General features: G+C 37.9%; 1 protein-coding gene across 2 annotated transcripts in view; it reads left to right on the plus strand.

The window, feature by feature from the left end:
• The window catches only part of BLTP3B (bridge-like lipid transfer protein family member 3B), a gene marked incomplete at its 5' end in the record, with an annotated part of 59,316 nt that overhangs the window by 3,563 nt on the left and 36,832 nt on the right, over positions 1-18,921 (plus strand). For both annotated transcript variants that reach the window (XM_084268309.1, XM_084268308.1), the window contains 3 exons: positions 14,001-14,163; positions 15,221-15,259; positions 18,355-18,446. In XM_084268309.1, coding sequence (XP_084124435.1) covers positions 14,001-14,163; positions 15,221-15,259; positions 18,355-18,446 — 294 coding nt within the window. The remainder of the gene's footprint in view (positions 1-14,000; positions 14,164-15,220; positions 15,260-18,354; positions 18,447-18,921) is intronic.

The following is an 18,921-nucleotide window of genomic DNA, read 5'->3' on the forward strand; positions in this document are numbered from 1 at the left end:
CTGTGGTTACAAGGGGATCACTTCCACCACAGGGCTTTGAATCTCTATTTGTTTGGATCCAAGATACTGGCAGACATTGGGTATTACTGACACAGACATATAAGGGGGTTTTTTTTGTTCTTTTTCCCAGGTGTTTTTTGGTTTTGACCTTTAGTATCTTGGACTGATATTTCCTTATTACTTGGGAATCTAGTTGCTCCTTTCAGTGGTCTAAGTCTTCTGTGTAAATATATGAGATATTCCTGCCTTTCTGTGAAACACAATTTTGTTAATCAAAGTATGTCCAAAAGGCATGAAGGAAAGCTTACAATCTTTACATTAAGTAGCCCTACTGAATGTGACATTCTTCATCTCGAGTAGGTACTAACTCGAGCATTTACCAGTGATAACACATTTTTCAACTTGAAAAAAAAATCAGTTATTTGAACTTTATTTGCTATTTTCACAAAGAAAACAGTAAGGGGTTTAAAAGTGCTTGGTGTGGCAGAAACCCAAATTGTTTTTGGTTTGTGTCATTAGTTAATGTTCTGCATGAAGTTAGACCTTCTTTGCTTCCTTGCTCACCTGAAGCAAAAGATATGAAAATATTGAGATTTCAACAGAAGAAAATTGCAGTAAATTTTGTGACTTTTTAAAATCATCTCCTCGTTGTGAGATAATTTTAAAAGGGATGTGAAGATTGGTTTCACAAAGAATACCAAAATACTAAGTATGGGTATCAGGAACAGGCTGATCCCGCTATAAACACTCATACCCTACATCATCTGGTATGACTTCACTGATACATGCCCTACCTAAATATCTGACCTGCGTATCACCTTGCTTTTTTACCAGTAAGACAAGCTTGTTTGGTGAGGGATATTCCCATTTCAAAAGATGTAAGTTGACACCTTTTAGAATTTACTAATGTAACAGCTTTGGCCAGAATCGGCTCTTCCTTCCTGTAATTCAATGACCAAAATTGTTTTGTTGAACTTTGAAACTCCTGGGGGAAATAAAGGTAGAGTTTTTATTTTCAGTTTTGTTTATTTCTCTTCTGTGTCACTTTAGTTTTGTGAAAGTTACCCAATTCTTTTAGCCAGCTAAAGAACACAGCGTGAACTCTTCCTAGAATAAGCATAAACCAGCTTCTGTCTTTGCTTGTACTGAGGATTAGATGGAGTGCTTCTTTGTGGCACTATTGGCTTGTGTAGTATGTGGGGAAGATAGCAAAGTACAGTGTAGATGCAACCATCTACATTGTTCTGAATTAACCTGTGTTTAATCTGAATGCTTCGTTAACGTATTGTCTGTCTGAAACAAAGGCTGCACCTAGTGAAAAAATGAGTCTGGAAAAGGACAGTAGTAAAGCAGAACTTCTCGAGATGGCAGAAGAGAATGAGGAGAAAGAGCAGTTCAAAATTTCATTATAAGCCCGTATTTCTTAAACTCCCTTATGTTTGAAATTCAGTGCTTTTTGTGTTTAAGTGCCAGACTTCATGCCAACAGTTTCATCTGTGTGATTATGTTGGTAGTGTTCTGATGAACATAAAGGAATCCATAATTTGTTTTTTCCTAACAAAAATAAAATAAAGACCCCTCCCACTTTCTTCTATTATTTTTAGTAGCTTCGTGCATTTTATGCTGCTGTGACAGAACATCTTCCAAAAGGCCAAAATGGAATTGCTGTGAAGCTTTATGAAATTCTGATAGTATTTTGGAGATAAACCAGGAATAATGTATTTGCTGGTAGAATTCTTAATCATTACATTTATTAAGATTTGATGTTAAATCCCGTGTTACATCTCAGAAAGATCACTTAATGCTCTCTCAGTAACATTTGGTTTAATAAAATAAAATCACAGAATTTGACTTCCAGTTTTCAGTTTGGTTTACGTTATTTTTGAAAATGTATTATAAATTGGGATTGCAAGGGCATGTAGTGATAGGATGAGGGGCAGGGGTTTTAAACTACAGCAGGATAAATTTAGATTGGACATTAGGAAGAAGTTTTTCACTCTATACGGGTGGTAGATCACTGGCACAGGTTGCCCAAAGAGGTGGTGGAGGCCTCATCCCTGGGGCCTATTCAAGGTCAGGCTTGATGGGGCTCTGAGCAACCTGATCTAGTGAAGATGTCCCTGCTTACAGCAGGGGGGGTGGACTAGATGGCCTTTAAAGGTCTTTTCCAACCCAACAAATTCTGAGCTGATTCTGCAGACATTTTATTTGTACAGTTGAAGTTCTGCCAGAGCTTTGTTGAGGTAAGACACAATAAAAATTAATGAGTTTGTAGACTCAACAGGAACTAGCAGCATTTTACTTGTATAGTGTGTTATTGTTTTCTTTAGATGATTCTCAAATAGTTTTGCTGGGAAATAATTTTCAGAGTGTGTGTGGTGTTGAAGATTACTTCGTGTTCAAGTAGCTGACAGGTTATTGTGAAGCATTCTCAGGAAAAAAGGTATTTATTTAAAGCCTGTGAGGAATAAAATTGTGTCTAATGTTAAATGATTATGGAGCATGTAAGAATCAAAACAGACCACAGTTATTTTTTATTTTTAAATTGGTATTTCTCCTGCTAAAGTCTTGGTGTGGGTTTTTGTTTGGTTTTAATACCAAAGGGGTATAAAAGTATGTAGTAAATAACTTCCAGAGTGAGAAGTGCTTGTTATAGTGTATTTTGTTTTGTTTTCTACTTTCTTTACAAACAGATTGGGCAAAGGAGATCAGATAACTTCTGGTAAAACATTAATGAAATTATAAAGGCTTACACAATGATTTGTTTCATAGATTATTTTTTTTTCAAATCATGAGAATAATTGCTGACATAATTACACAACATACCTAGGTTTTGGCTCTTTGTCAAGGAACCCGGATTTCTCAATCTGGGGACTCCCATGAGAATTCTTCTGTACACCTTTGCGGAGCTGGTGCTGACCAGGGTTCACATCTCTTAATTCTCTCCTCTTTTCATGAGAAGAAACAGGAGAGGAAAGTAAGAACAGAGCTCCAAATCAAGCTGTGGCTTTTAGTACTTCCAGGCTCCCCTGCATGGATATAGGTGCCTTGCGATGTGAAGAACGCCCTCAGCAGTGATTTTGTGGAGTTCTGCTGTGCAGTTTGCCATACAGCTTGAGAGTATCACTGCTTGTAGTTTCTCAAAAGTTGGTGGCTCCTCTATCTGACTCCCAAGGAGGCAACCTTGGGATCCAGCTGCTCCGGAGACTGTAAGATACATGGTTACTTACTTCTGGAGCAATTGTCCTGTTGTAGTTGCTCCCATTGCAGAGGAAACCAGAGGAAAAAAAGAACAATTTGTAACTAGGTATGTGTAATTCACTTCAGTGATAAATCTCTTTAACATTGTTCAAGTATCCCAACAAACTGCCTACCAAGGGCACTGTCCAAGTGCTTGGATTTTATTGTACCCAGAAGATTAAAAGTTACAGGAATAAATTGTGTTTAGGTTGAGGCAGCTTTTCAAAGTGAAGACAGTTAATAACAACACCACCACCCTAAAAACCACCAAACGCTGCCTCCCCCCTCCTCCCTCCCCCCCAAATGCTTAATATACTAAAATTTTATAGCCTGCAAAATCAGAATGTCAAATACATAGAGGATTCTTGCACTGCCCCAGAGACAAATCCAAGAAGTCCTGGTCTCTCAGATCTGTTTCTTGACTGAATTTTAAATAGGTGAAGTTGACACACTGTGAATAGGAACAAATAACGTGGGCTGAGAAATCTCCAGCTGGGCAGAACAGAACTGGAAAGTTGGCTCCCATTTCAAAATAAAATAAAAACCTCTTACTCTGTGTATCTGGGTAATCTTCCTTCTCACATTCCAAATGTACTCTGAGTATCTCTGAAACCACTTGGCTGTATTATATGGACCTTTTCTGCACGACTAGAATTGTCTCCGTAAGCTGTTCTCTTGAACGTGGCTGCAGTATTGTAGTACCAGACTGCTAGGGATATTCTCACAGGAGTCTAGCATTTTACACAGGTCTGTTTCCTTTTTCATTCTAGCGTGTCATGATGTGTAACAAAACTGTTATAACTGCAGTTATCTTCAGCTAAAACTCTCTTACATTATTGTATCACTCCTTTTTCCCTTTGAACTTGATCCCTTGTGTGTCCCCTGTGTCCCGTTCCCTGCAGCGATCCCAGCTGGCTCTGGTGGAGATTGGTTTGCTGTGAATATCCTTACTACCAAAATGGGTACCAGAAGCTTCTCAGAAGCCGTGGCAACTGACCACTTGCTTTCACCAGGAATAGGGGCCTTTTGTCTGAATACCTTGTCCTCAGGTAACTTCCCCTCTCCCACCTTTCTAGAGTGAATGTAAGAGGTGGTATGCTTTTATACATATTTGGGAGTGAAATGAGCTCTATAAAATGTTAATTGGGTTTTCTCTCTCTTCTGCTTGTTTTTTGTAACTTAATAATTCTGAAAAAAACCTAATTATATGTATGGGTTTTTTTTTAAGTCTTAAACTAATTTTGCAATTGAATTAAACCAGCAATCCCATAACAAACATACCTTTATGTGTAACTTCTAAATGCAATTTTCCAGGTGTTTCCCAACACCTTTAGACTATTTGACACTTGCTGTTTTATAATTTTCACTTTCTTTATTCTTTTGCGTAACTTGATGTTTATTACCTCTGTATTGATAGATATTTGAAGGATCAGGCAGCTTTTTATGTAGCTTATGTAAAGGAATACTTGTTTTTTGAGTCCTTAATGTGTTATTAAAAAAATATTATGAGATCTGGTTAGTTAGCATTAAAAAGATATCTGTAAATAAACAGTGCACTATCCAAAAAGGTTAATGTTGTAATGCTTTTACACTGCACGCTTATGTCTTGCTTTAAAATGTATAGAATTATTTTTCATCAAGTGGCTTTTCTTTGCACTAGTTACTGAGGGCTGTATTTTCACTGGAATGTAACAGTTACCGAATTCTGAAAACACGTGATGTGTTGATCTTGCTGCCTGTGATATGGAGGTTGCCTGTACCTTACCATGTATGTTTTAGTGCATTCAGGGTTTTACCTTGTGCTCGGTGGTCTGTCGGGTAGAGGGTTGTCGCGTTGGAAACACGGGCTGATAGTGCTGACCATTCCTATGGCTGCGTAAGTGATACGTGAGAAGACTCATGGAACAGAAAAGCTAATGCTGGTTCTGCCTGAGGTCTGAAGCAGGAATTACTCGAGCAGTATTTTGCTTGCAAGATGATCATCATTTACGCAGCGTAAGCTCCTTGTTTGTGCACAGCGCTTGGTTATATCTGAACAGATCTGCTGCATGACACATAATTAGGTAATAGCCGTTGATGGCAGCAGCTGTTTCAGTTCTGCCTGTACCCAAAGAGCAACCAGTGCAGGTTTTCCAAATAGAAAGAAAATAATTTCCTGTATGTATTTTTAGAGATATAACCTCAACAGTATATAAAGCTTCCCCCAGTAAGGCAGTTGGTAGGAATGGCAGTGTTTGAGAAAGTATGGCCTGGGTTTTAGAGTGAATGGATGAGTGTGCCAAGCTGCCTGTAGGAAGCCAACTGAAGTTGGAGTCCGTGCGGAAGCCCTTCTGCTTAGTGATGAGGTGGGAGCAGTTACTTGGAAGGCATCAGCAAAGCAGATGTACTGTTCAGCACCCCATCTTCTAGGATGGGAGAGAGAAAGGGGATGGTGTGACACCATATCAGATGTGGTGCACTAGTATGGACTTCTTGTTGGTTCAGGCTACTAATTAGTGATGTGGCTGGAAAGGAGGGATCTGTCTTTGGGCTGTGATGAGTCAGAAGGCCTGACAGATGTTAGGTAGTTCAGGTCTGACAGAAGCCTGAAAAGACCCACCTGAGGCTGTAGGGGTATATGTAGTGGTTTGGACTTGTCCAGTGAACTATAACTTGTGACCAGCTGAGAACAGCAGGTCCAGGCTGGGTGTGCCAATGGGAATGCCCTGTCCTGCTCCAGAGGGGTTAGCATGTGAGCACCTTCTGCACAGCGTCTTGCACAGATCAGGCAAATCCTCTCCATGCAGGACATCCATCAGGCTGTGCAGGCTTTCCCATCTTGCCCTCAGCCACCACACACACCCCTGACAATTCTACAGAAGTTCAAGGCCTGATTAAGTAGAACATGCAGGTGTTCATGGAGGGTGGCCACATTGCCCATGGATAAATGGGTGATACCCTTCTCCTGTACATATTTATGTTGGAGGGTATAAGAAGGTACCAGTCAGGTATTTTAAGGTAGAGAGGGGTGTACTTGAACACTGGTGGCAGGTGTGGCTGTTGCAGTTGCTGTTACTATTGAGGAGTCCCCTGAGATTCCATATAACGTACAGAATGAAGGATTGATAGCCCTTGCAGTTCATCTACTGATGGGAGCTTCTTGAGAGGAAATGGCATAGCATTTGAGAATCGACACAGGATATGATGTTGCTGATACAGATGACTGCTGAATAAAGGCTGGAAGACAGCCACTCAGACCACCAAAACTGTCTGCTGTAGACTTACCTACTGGTTACCCAGTAGCTGCCAGCAGTGGTGGTGAGATTGTACAGTGCTATAGCAATGCTTTGTTCCTGGTGGAGACTGTGAGAATGTTGTTCTTTGTGGGAGTATTTTTTCCCCCCCCGAAATATTAAAATGTGTTCTCACAAGGATGTATTTTTAACCTAATATACTGAGAGTAGTCTTAAGTAAAGAACCTAAGTCTTTTTGTCAGACTGTGTCAGGTTAATCCTACTAAGTCATAGGCATAAAAGGTATTACCTCTACCTATAAACCCTACCACAAGTGCCTTTATATATATATATTTTATTTTTTTCTTTTAAGCTTTGGATTTTGGTATTGTATTATATTCTGGTGTTTTAATGGGTATTAAAATGTTCTGTAATGAGTGTTTCCTTTTACTGACTTAAAATGTGTTCTTTTTTAGATTTGTGTGTGTTTTTGTTCTTACGTTAAGATAAATAGGCATCGAATTAAGTTTTTTTTTGCACAGTGCTCATTATTTTGTCATTAATGTTTATTTTTATCTTCTCTCTTTCAAACTTAGTTGTAATATTTTCAGAAGTGGGTATAGTGTCCAAGCATAGGGCATGCCATAGTATTTTGTGATGATACTTAGTACTACTTACCATTCATTCTTTTTACATCTTCACTTTAATCTTCTTATATCCCAGATAGTTTTTCATCAATTGTTTCCTATCTTCCAGCTTTATTTTCTAGAAAAGTATCTTTCACTTAGAACCCAGTCATTTCCGTGAATTACATCTTCAGTTGTCCAGTATCTTGCATCATCAGTGACTCAGCTGGTGTTGCAAAGCCATTTGCTGATGTGTTGGGTTCCTCATGTCAGTTTTCTGTGGACTTAATAACGTGACTTTAATGTTACCTGTCAACTTTAGCACATTTTTTTAACTCAGCCTGTGGAATTAAAAGTAATTTACTTCAAATCTTACAGAAACCATAGCTACTGCTTTCTTGCTGAGTGAAGTACTACTTATTAGACTGCATTAAAATTAGAACATCCCTATGACAGCCAGGATTCACTGAAAGGTTTCTGCTACTTCACAGTTCACCAACTTTTTCTAGGGCACTATTAAATATATTCAAGTGCCTCTGAATTCCTATATATCCTTTGGACATATTAGATATCACTGCTCCTGCAGTCTCCTGACCACTTTCTACTAACCTTAAGCCTTTGCTGTGTATTTAATCTTTGTAGTGGCTTTTGTGGTGCTTTTTTGTTGAAGTTTTTTTTTAAGTACCAAGAGAAGGTATCAGTTGCTTGATTCTGGTCTGGTTCACAGGTGTGAAGGGTTAAAAAAAGTATCTTTTATGCAAGTTTATTTTGTGTGTATACCTTTTTCCTGCTGATCTGACACATCCATTTGTGCCTTACTGTTTCAACACGGGTCAATCACTTGTTGCATGCCTGAAGCCTGTCTTTAGTCTGTCTGCCATTTACATGACAGCAGCTAAATTTTTTATCCTGTTTGACTGTGTGTCTGTCTCACCTTTTCTTTTTTTCCTTTCCTCTCATACTTGGATCAAGGGAATGCTACAAAGAACTCTTCTGAATGTTACTGTGCTTGGTTTTACTGGTATTTAGTGTTGTGTTTTGATCTAGGGAGTCTGTTTTTCCTCATCTAGGACTTGGCTGCTGTCTAAGTAGGTCTAAGCCTCTTGGTGCTTAACTGATGATGTGCTGCCACAGGGAAAAGTATAGCAATGCTCCTGGACTCAGTATTTGCAGGTGATGTTTTGTTCCTCAGACACCGATACTTCCTCTGGCGACAGGAAAGAAAATACCAGAGGGGAAATTGTGCTGTTGCCTCCAGCATGCTATTTGCTGTGACTTGGGTTTTTTTTCTTATTTAATGGTGGGAGGGATTTAGGTTTTGGTTTTGTTATTTTATTTTTATATTTTTTCAGATCAAACAGTTTTGATTTGTGGTGTTCCACAGGATGAGAGGAACTTTCTTGTTACACTAAACACTGGTGACCTCAGTGCTGTTTTTTTTTTTTTCTATGTAAGATTTAGCAAAGTTAGTTCTGTTCCTTTTCTATTTAACCGTGGAGTCATAGCATTTGAGTGAGCAGAATGATGATAGATCTCTTTCTCCCTGTTAAAAGACTCATGGGAAGCCAATATCTTCCTCAGAAGCACAATTGAAAAAAGACTTTCTCTTGCTTCAGAAATTGTATAGAGTTCCTTAGTCATCTAATACTGTGGTTCAGCCAGGCGAAACTGGAAAAAAAACCAGTCATCTTTCTGTTCCATTTCTGCTGCTTCATAATTGATAAAATTGCCAGCCTCTGTTAGGCCATGCTTCCCTTTTTCAGAGTCTGTTGTTTTTAACCAAAGGTCTTTTTAAGGAGTTCTAGTTCTTAACAAGGAGATAAGCAAATCATGCGGTCCATGTTATGATCTAACTGTCAGTCGTGATTAGAGCGTACGTGTAGGGTCAAATTGGTGAAGGAATTCTATTTAAGAAGCAGGAGAGGCAGATGGGAGAGCCAGGTGGAAGAGATTGTATATTCAGTAGATGTGCAGAACAGCTGAGAATCCCACGTCCAAATGCAATCCAGACTTCTGTTAGTGATTTCTCTATTAAATCTAGTGGTTGGAGTTTTTGTTGATGAACTTGGTATTCTGGCCAAATCTCTGTGGAACCCTGCTCTAATCTTTATGTGGTCAGTGGCTTTCATTACAAAACCCACAAACTTTTGCTTTCAGAGAAGTGTTTTCCCCTGTCTGGCCTACTGGGGTTATTTGGTTGGTTTTGGTTCCTAGTTTCACTTCTTGGTCCTCTTCTGTGCAAGCATAGTGGAGTGCTCCATTTAGAACTCCAAGACTGAGATGTCACAAACAAAACTTCAGAAAATAAGTATTTGGGGCAAGGGGAAAAAAAATTGCATCTTCTGTGTAGAGTTTTAGTTATTTTAGAGAGACAACAACTGTTGTGATCCTGACAAAATAGAGTGGTTGTAATTTAGTATTCTACATATCATTCTTGCTACTGGACTGTTTACTGTGCAGTCTTTTTGTCTTTTCACTAAACTCTTAGGCTGGAAGTTAACTCTGTAAGTTATAGTTGAACCATCTATCTAACTGCATAGTTATATGCAGTTAATAACAGCCTTGTGTTTTCATATTTCTGGATTCTCACACCATAAAAGATTTTATAGCATTAATCTACCTTTCAGAATTTATTATTAAAACTAAATTGAAATTCAAGCTATGAAATACAGTAAGCCACACCTCAAATTGCATGTTTTTAGAAAAGGTAGTTCATGAAATTGAAACTTAACCCATGAAAACAGATTTGCTAAGATTATCTTGTGGTATCAGCAAACCAAGTATGTATTGCCTCAATAACAGTGATGTCTTACTGCCACAGCAAAACAGTGTACCAGAAAGCATTGTCCAACTTAAGTGTGTTGTTTATTTCTGCTCCTCTTGCCCTTCTCTTTTACTTCTCCCTGTTCTGTTTTGTTCCCTACTTGATGGAGTAGTGGGTATTAACACTCAGTCTTTTGCCTAGAAAAGGAACATCAGTCAGGAGTTTGTGGGATGTTTTGCAAGGAAATGGCCCTGTTGTGGGCACCTCTGATCCCTGTTTGACCCAGTTTTTAAGGTGTAATTAACTCATTCAAAGAAATGGTCACCAGGGTGACAACCAAGTGGTAAATTGGGAAGGGAGAACAGCTTGCTTGTGCCAAGTCAGGGGGAAGAATGTATGCATATCATGAAGTTGGTGGCCTTGTTAGTTCTGAGTAGTTATATGAAAAGCTTATAGAGAATTTTCAAATGTTTTTCCCAGATCAAAGATCGTGAATCATCATGACACGATCAGAAGATTTCTGATTACTCTGTGTTAAGAATTACACGATCCTACCCAAACTTTGTGGAAAGTACCTCTCTGCTTTACATAAAAAAATCGTATCATAAACATGGTTGAACTCTGAGACCTCATCAGGCTGTTAATTAAGCATTCAGGTTACGGTTCTGGCTGAGACACACATGGTAGTTCTCTAGATAGATAACTTGTCATCCTCCAGAGTCGTGCTGACTCCTCCTTTGATTTTGCCTGGCAATAAAACATTTCCAACACAAGAATATTTAGAATAATGTTAGAATTCAATTTAATAATAAAATTAAAAGGTAGTAGTGTTAAATCACTAAATCACACATTCTGTCTGGGTACCAACTTCATCGTGAGGGTTATACCAAGTTCACTAGAACTTGCACTAGGCACGCATCAGTATGTCTGTGGTACATCTTCTCCCAAAGTCTCTCTTGACTGAATGCAAAGCACACCAGAAAGAGGAGTTAAAGGAGTGTGGCTCCTTGGGGTATGTCCCAGTTTGATGTACCATAGGATCCTAGAACCATAAGATTTGGAGAGTTGTTTTGCCCTAGGGTGCTTTATTTTGTTCTTTTTAATTTTTTTTAATTTTTAATTAAAAATAATATTGTTGTTTGGCTCTTCTTTTAATTTTCTGCATGAAGATCAGAGTGCTTGTAAATCCTAACTCAAGGATATAATCACATTGTGTTTTGCAGGGCTAGCTGCCCAAATAGGCCAATCTATTTTTTATATTTTAAGTTGGTTTTAGTTTTATACAGCTGCTGGGCGCTGTATAAAACTCAAAAGTTTTCCCATTATAGCAGGTAGCATGAAATGGTTCTAAAGTACTGAAAATAGTGTCAAACAGGCCAACAAAACTTTAGTCTATGAAACAATTTAGTTCAGAAGGAGCAGGGAACTGGCACAGAAACCTGAAGTGTTGACATTCTCAGTGGAAAATTGGCTCTGGACAAAGCAGATGTGGTTGTTGTATATTATGAGGTTACTATGGGTTTTTGGGAAACACCACTGTTTCTTCAGCATCCACTCATCAGTTATATTCCAACTGTGGAAGTGGAATTAAGAAATCTGCTGCTAGAAGTGCCTACACCTGAAATATCTTCTCAAAACTCACCTGTTAAGTTTCTTTCTGTGACTTGTGATACTAAGAGCTTAGACTTATTAGTGGAGGTCCTCTTATATTGGCCTGTGCTGACTGAAGCAACATGAAGAGCATTTTTCCTTTCACTGAGTGCAGGAGAGGCAACAAATCCAAAGCAAGTCTCAGAAGAAAAAAAAAAACCCACCACCCAGAAAACCCAAAACCTAGAAATGTGTGAGTCTTCTTGTCAAGACTGCTTTCCCTGTCCTTCTGTTGCTTGTTGTGAGGGACTGGCTCCTGCTTTGTCTCTTTGAGGATGTCAGAAGTAACTGAAGATTGCCTTTGCTGTTCTCATTCTCTTCCTTAATGATGTTTTGTTCTCTTTCTCTCTGAAGTTTGGAACCCCCTTTATGTAGATCCTCTGGGTCCCACTGTCATGTGCCTGCAGTTGAGATTAAGATGATGGTTAGATCTGCCTCCCAAGTTATATCTGATGTTTCTTGTGTTACATAGTGACAGGGAACTCTGAGGGAGCTTCTACCACAGAGCATGAGTCTTGGGAGGCTCTGTGGAATGGCAGAATATATTGGCATTTGCTGTGTAAATGTGGCTTTAAAACAGCAGTAATTTGTGATTCTTAACTTCACTCTCATCTCAGAAGTTGAGATCGTGAGAGATACTTTGGGACTGAATGCATTTGGTAGCTGCTTTTTTCTTGTGTGAGATAGAATTAGCCAGGTCGCATGAGATTTGTGAATGATTTCTCAGATAACGAGGCTTTGTGTTTTGCACTTACTGCAGGTTATTCAGCACTTTTCGTGGCTCTTTCATGTTAAAAGGAACAAAAAAGGGTAGCCAGAAAATGAAATAGTCTGATGTCCTTTATTCCCTTCATAATGTTTTGAAACGGAACAATTAGAAGTACATTAGATGCCAAAGCAAAATATTTTTCAATAGCATTATCTTAAAAGACTTGTAATACTGGAATTATTAAAATATATTATTCACAAATGAGAGTGTACTCCTTCTGGATAATTTATGCTTTTCAAGCAATATGGAAACAACAGCAACACTTATCATAAACAATGTGTTCATCATTGTTTTCAAATGCAACACAAATAATTTCAGGCTTGGAATAGTAAAAAAAAAAAAAAAAAGTGTTAACTTTCGGTTTTGAACAAGCTTATTCCCCTGTGCATCTTGACCACCCCCAGATGTCTTGGTTTTTGAGAGCTTGTGTTTGTGATGTCTGGCTGAATGTTTCCTAAGTCTGGCAAAAAAGGCGTTTGGGTGTTGTCAGGCTAGGTAAGCGTGTTTCCAAAGCTTGCCATCACAAGAGCACAACAGAACAGTGGGACTGAGAAAAAACCTGCCGTGGTTTAAGCCACACCTGGAGGCTGTTAGGAGGGAAAGCTTGCCAGCCTTCTTCACCTTCTTCCACTATCACCCCATGGTATCTGACCTGATAAGGACCTTGTAGTTCAGGCAGAAATGGGTCTCTTGACTGGGAAGGAAATGCCTGAGCTGGGTAGTTGCTTCCAGGTGATGTTCAGTCATTGTGGACAGATAAACAAACCTCTTTGCTCTCTGCCCACTGATTTCAGTGGGAGAAGTCCCAAAGTGTAGTGCAAACAGTAGTGGTAGTATTTTCTATTACCTAATCTGGTAAAAGCAGAGCTGAACTGTGAGCAGAAACGAATTTCCATGGCACAATGCGAGTTACAGACCGTTCTTCAGCTTCTGGTAGACATGACGGTGCAGCCTTGATTTGAGGGTTATGTACCCATGATTTATGTCATGTTGTCTTACAAGAATGTAAACAGAGACACATAAGAATGTAAACAGAGAACACATAGACTGTTCTATTGTACCATAGTGCCTTTGAAATATAATGGTCAAATAGTTGTATTTTTTGCCTATCAGATTAATTTTTCAAGTCTTCATCCAATATATTATGTATATCGTGCTGCTGTACGTATATTTCTAATTTATGTTGTTAAGATCTGTGATTAAACCTAGTGAATATTTTAAATAAAACTTCACAAGTTTTTAACAGTAAATATATACAGCAAGGTACTATTTAAAAGGAATTATATTTTTGTTGCACCCCCCAGACTGAATCTAAGGCACACCTGCTTGCAGTGAGACAGACAGTGTATGTTGTAGAGGTTAGGGGTATATTTCTTTTTCTCCTTTTGGAAACCTAAGAAGTGAAGTGGATTAATTTCTACCTCATATAGTTTGAAATAAATACTGAGATACTTTGAATCAAACATGTTATTCTTGGTGATACGAAAATTAGAAGATACCTTGCAATATATTTAATTCTGTTTATGTACTTGTAAATGGAGTTGATAAGATGTAGAAATTTAAAGGGACAGAGGAATTCCACATGGCTGTTTCTTTCCAAGCTGAAACTGTATCTAAGAACCTAAGATTATTTCCTCACCCCAGCCCCACAGACCATTGCTTTAAGTTAATTGTCAGCTTTATGTGGGACAGCTCTGATGGCTTTATATACATTTACTTAAAGTTCATGTTTGTTTTAGGTTCACCAAAAATCTGTCACCTGACAAGATCAACCTGAGCACGTTAAAGGGAGAAGGTCAACTGACAAACTTAGAGCTGGATCAAGAGGTGCTTCAGAACATGCTGGATCTTCCGACATGGCTTGCTATAAACAAGGTCTTCTGCAATAAAGCATCTATTAGGGTGAGTTTTTTATTGTGCTGGAATGGTAATTAGCCTTCTTTTGTTTCTGTTTTGTCTACATAAACTTTTCATCAGCTTTTTACTAATAGAAAATGATGATGAATGCCTGATAAAATTTTAGAGAAAAAGATGTTACCAGCAATGATCACTTGTGTGATGTTATGAAACACACAGGGAAGTGATGAAAGTAAGCAGTGATTTTTATATTTTCTCTTTTAATTTCTGAGTAGAATTTATTCCTGCACATTCTGAAATAGGAGTAGAGATAGAAGCTTGTATTTGCCCATGGTAACTAGACTACTATAATTTATTATTCTCTATAAGAAAAGAGGTATTACTTCTATTCCTTTTCCACTTGTTCCTTTCTGGTTTGCAAAAACATCTTTCCAAGGGACTCTGGTCTCTGTGGGAAATGTCTATCTGGAAGAACTTGCTTTTTTGTCCTTGTGGCTGCTAAGAATTAAAGCAGCATATGTCACTTCTCCTGGATTATACTAGTATAAGAGTAAGAAATGAAGCTATGGCTTCTTTTTAACAGAAGTTATGATCTGGTCAAATTTGTCAGCTCTTCAGTATTTTTTTCCCCTTGTTTTTTCTTCTTTTTCCTTTCCTTTTTTTCCTAATGGGAGGTTGTCCTGATTTTTCTGAATGTAGTGAACTTGACGCTTTGTTGCAGGCATCCAATTACTTGTAGGCCAACAGAGCCAATGTGGATTTTCTTTCCTTTTAAAGGAAAGAATGTGGAAGCCAGTGTTGCTTTTTCTGACGCTTGACAATGTCAGAATTAAAGAGACAGATTCTATTTTGTGTCTCTGTTTTCTGCTCTGCGATAAGTAGATTTTAAGGTTCAGTGTTTTAACACCTAAAGTTAATATATGTGTGTCCATGAATTTGTTACACATTATTTTGAGGTAAACTTGATTTTTGAAAGTAATATTATTCTGAGTTCAGGAGTTACAAATATGATTTATATCCATAAATCCCATTCTAAACAAACACTTTATTTTTCTGTATTTTTAGTATTTACTTTGCTTTAGAATAATGTTTTCTGTTGCAGATACCATGGACAAAATTGAAAACACATCCCATCTCTTTGGTAAGTTCTGAGATCCACTTCTAAATATACTCTCTGTAGCAGAATTTATCTCAAATATTTATATAGTTCTCTTGACTTGACCCAAGAAGTAACTGAAAAAACTGAATGCATAACTGAAACAGGCCTTTACTAAGTGTCCTCTGGGTAGTGGAAGATCAGGACAAAATGCCTTAGTGTGTTTTTTTTGGTAGGTTTGTCTTTTTAATCAGTGACTTTGGATTTCAACACTTTTGTATTTGTCTGTTAGCTAATTTCTGTCAAGTTGTTCAGTCTTTGCATTTTAATTTGGGTTTACTTGGAGAGTATTTGTTTGTCCAGCTATTTTACAAGTTCCTGCCTGGTTTTTTGAGCTACCTTGGAGCTACCTTTTCTAAGGACTTGTCTGTTCTACATCCGTACTCTGAGTGATGATCTGAGTTGTAGCAAGCTTGATACATAAAACATTTACAGGGTTTCTGTAATAGCCTAGCATTTAGCCTAGATATAAATAAGATGCAAACCTTGTAAAGAGGACTCAACAACAATTGCAAGAATTTGTATTGCTTCTATTTGTTTAATTTCGTTCTGTATTTTTAAGTTTACTATGGCATGTGGTAGCACCAGAAGTATTTCACTTGCTAATGGCCAAACTTTCTTAATGTTCCTTTAACTGTCTTCCCAGTCTTGCAGCAGAATTCCTGAATGTGTCATTCCTTAGCTCTGAATCAGACTTGGAAAGGACACGTTGTTTTAAATACTTGACGCGTTTCTAGTGACCCAGTTATAACATCCTACTGTTTGTACCGCTTCTTCCTGACACACAGAGCTTAAAGCATGGTAATGCTCAAGTGGGACAAGCCAGCCTCTTGGCTGTAAGATGCAACTACCAAACTAGGAAATCAGTTAAGCTGTGCTATTCCTAAAGGTTACATACTCTGACCTTTGGTAGCAAGGCCCGATTGTTTGCTTTGCTCCTGTTGAACTTGCATTAGCAGGCTTTGAGCCCAAGATAACTTTCAAGGTCACCTTTTTTACCCTTTCCTTGAACAAGTGTATTAAATGGAAATTGGTAACAAAAGTTCAGTCTTCAATGGCAACCTTTTTGACTTCTAAAAGAAGGTGAATTCAGTGGCCTAAATGTCCAACTTCAGCCCTTTATTAAGTCACTGAACTTCCACTATTTTGGGGGGGGGGTGTTTGTGCTACTGAGAGTTTGATTAAGTTGGAACAGTGTCCTCAGCATAATATAGGAGGTAACTAGGACCCCCTTGTCTAGCCAAAGGTACTGTCATTGATCTGAGGCAGCCTTTGTGAAAATCTCTCTGTTAATGTAGCAAATACTAAGTTATCTTTTGCTTGTAATTGATTTCTGTTTCTATATGATAAACAATATCATTTTCAGAGTGCTTTTGGGGACCAGGGAGTACCATGCAGGAGTTTTTCCTTTATCAAAGTACAGTACTGAGAGAAGAGTAGACAGATAATCTACATCCAGGTGTTCTTTGTTAACTGTTTATGGTACACAGACTCCTTAAATCACTGTCCTACTGTTGTTTGCACTGATCATGTAGGGAAGGAGATTGTGCCAAAGGTCTTAATTTAAGAAACCTTACAAGAGTGGTCAAACATCCAGAAATGTTAGGATAACCAGGCAAAGTCTTGGCTTCCCTCTGCCCTCCACCATCCTCAAGCTAAGGGATTGTGTGTTTTTTCCTCTGTTGGTTTGCAAAGCAAGTCATTCATTGAGGCAGTGGAGAAAGTCATTTTTAAATGTCAAAATTTACTAAGGCTTCTCTTTAAGCATCAAAATATAGCAGAGGAAATGAACACAGACTTTATGAATTTCTGCGTAGTAGTCAAGGAATTTCATGGATAAGAGGAACACAGAAAAATGTTTGTGGAGCAATGTTTCATTATAAAGCCAGGCAATTTAACACAATATGATAATAAAGTCCAGCAGGTAGGGCAGCTTGAAGCATGAAAAAAATCTAAAACCGAGAACAAAGCTTTTCAGTGTGACTTGTCTGACCTAAGAGAGGGTACATGGAGGGATTCAGAAAGTGGGGTATAGTCAGAACTAGACAGAGCAGTAATATTAGTAGTTATGTTTTGAGTGAGCTTGAAATGGGACAAGATTTCAGAACTATAAGTTTTACATTAAGAGCCTTCCCAGGTTATATGATAAATATAGGTCACAAACAGTGTAACGTGAGTTAGGAGGTTCTTGGATTTACTGTGTTGCTGAGAATAAGGTTGTGCATTTGGTTTGTTTCCATTCTGCTTACTTCTGCTCTGTTGGTTTGCATAGTTATATCTCTGCTATTTAAATAAAGCCTTGGGCTAAAATGGGATTTAGTGGACTCATTCCCTTAATTCCCAATTTTTTTTGTAAGGGTCCAGCCTCAAGGACAAAGAACACAATGATGGCATACAATTTTACTGTAATATGATGTGTTGTAAATTGTACAAAGGTATGTCTGTTTAGAAAATACTTGTTTTACTAAATCTACTGAAGAATTGTGTACAGGCACACACAATGTATACAAACTTGTGAATTTATTATATATATTCAGATTTTGTTTTGAAGATGCAGCAGATGAAGAAAACTTCCTCTGCTATAACAAATTTTAATGGACTAGTTTCAAATATTTTCCATTAAAATTTTCTGAACTTCCTTATCCATTTTGAAAACTCAGGAGGTATTAAGTATTTCACTGGGAGAAGAACCATATAGGAAGAAAACCCAGATGAGTGTCCATTAAATCACGGCCTTTTCGAAATGCAGTTTTTGACAGTGTGTGTGATGGATAAATAATAGTCAGGGGTCAAGAGTTCTGTAATTCAATAATTGACCGTGGAGGCCTTTTAAAATTCACAAAATCTTAAAATTTATATGAATTTATATGAATGAATTTAAAAAATAATTTAAAAATATTCTTGTACATGACAAATGTTAATGGGAAAATCGACATGGTGAGAAATGTTCTGTGTGTATTTCAGAAGTAGTTCTCAAGTAACTTTTTTTTGGAGTTGTGGTTGTTTTTTTTTTCATATGTCATCTATTTACATTTTTACCTCTTAGGTCTCAAATTTATTGTTTTCTTTTGTTTTTCAAGTCCTTGGATAAAGTTGTAATGGAAATGAGCACATGTGAAGAGCCACGTGCCCCTAATGGACCCTCTCCTATAGCAACTGCATCCGGACAGAGGTCAGTGGTGATACTTCAACATAATTGATCCAAAAAGGTTTAAGTTATTTAAGTTGAATTACTACAAGACAATTAGATCCCCTGAAAATGTCCAGAAGTATACAGGGTTACAGCTTGCAATTTCCATCTCTCAAAAAATGTTATTTTATTACTTGTGGGTGGAGTTATATGTGTGCAGTGATAATGGAACTATCAGACCCAAGCCTGGAAAGAATCCCTGAACTATGTACGGAGCTTCCTAAACGTGTTTCATGTGGGTGCAGCTACTGCATCAATAAATTAAGAAGCTTAATTGATATTCATTTTTTTGAACACCAAAGATACCTTGCCTTCAATCTATTTGGAAAATATATATAATATTGGGGTGGGGTTTTTTGATTTGAGGGGGGTTTTTTTGCTAAAAGAACCCCAGTTAAGGGCTACTTGTTACTCCGTTGTGTGAAAGTTTCATTTCCTTTGTTGTATCAGCCAAACT

This window comes from Gallinula chloropus, assembly GCF_964237585.1.
Source record: "Gallinula chloropus genome assembly, chromosome: 1".
NCBI classification, from domain to species: Eukaryota; Metazoa; Chordata; class Aves; order Gruiformes; family Rallidae; genus Gallinula; species Gallinula chloropus.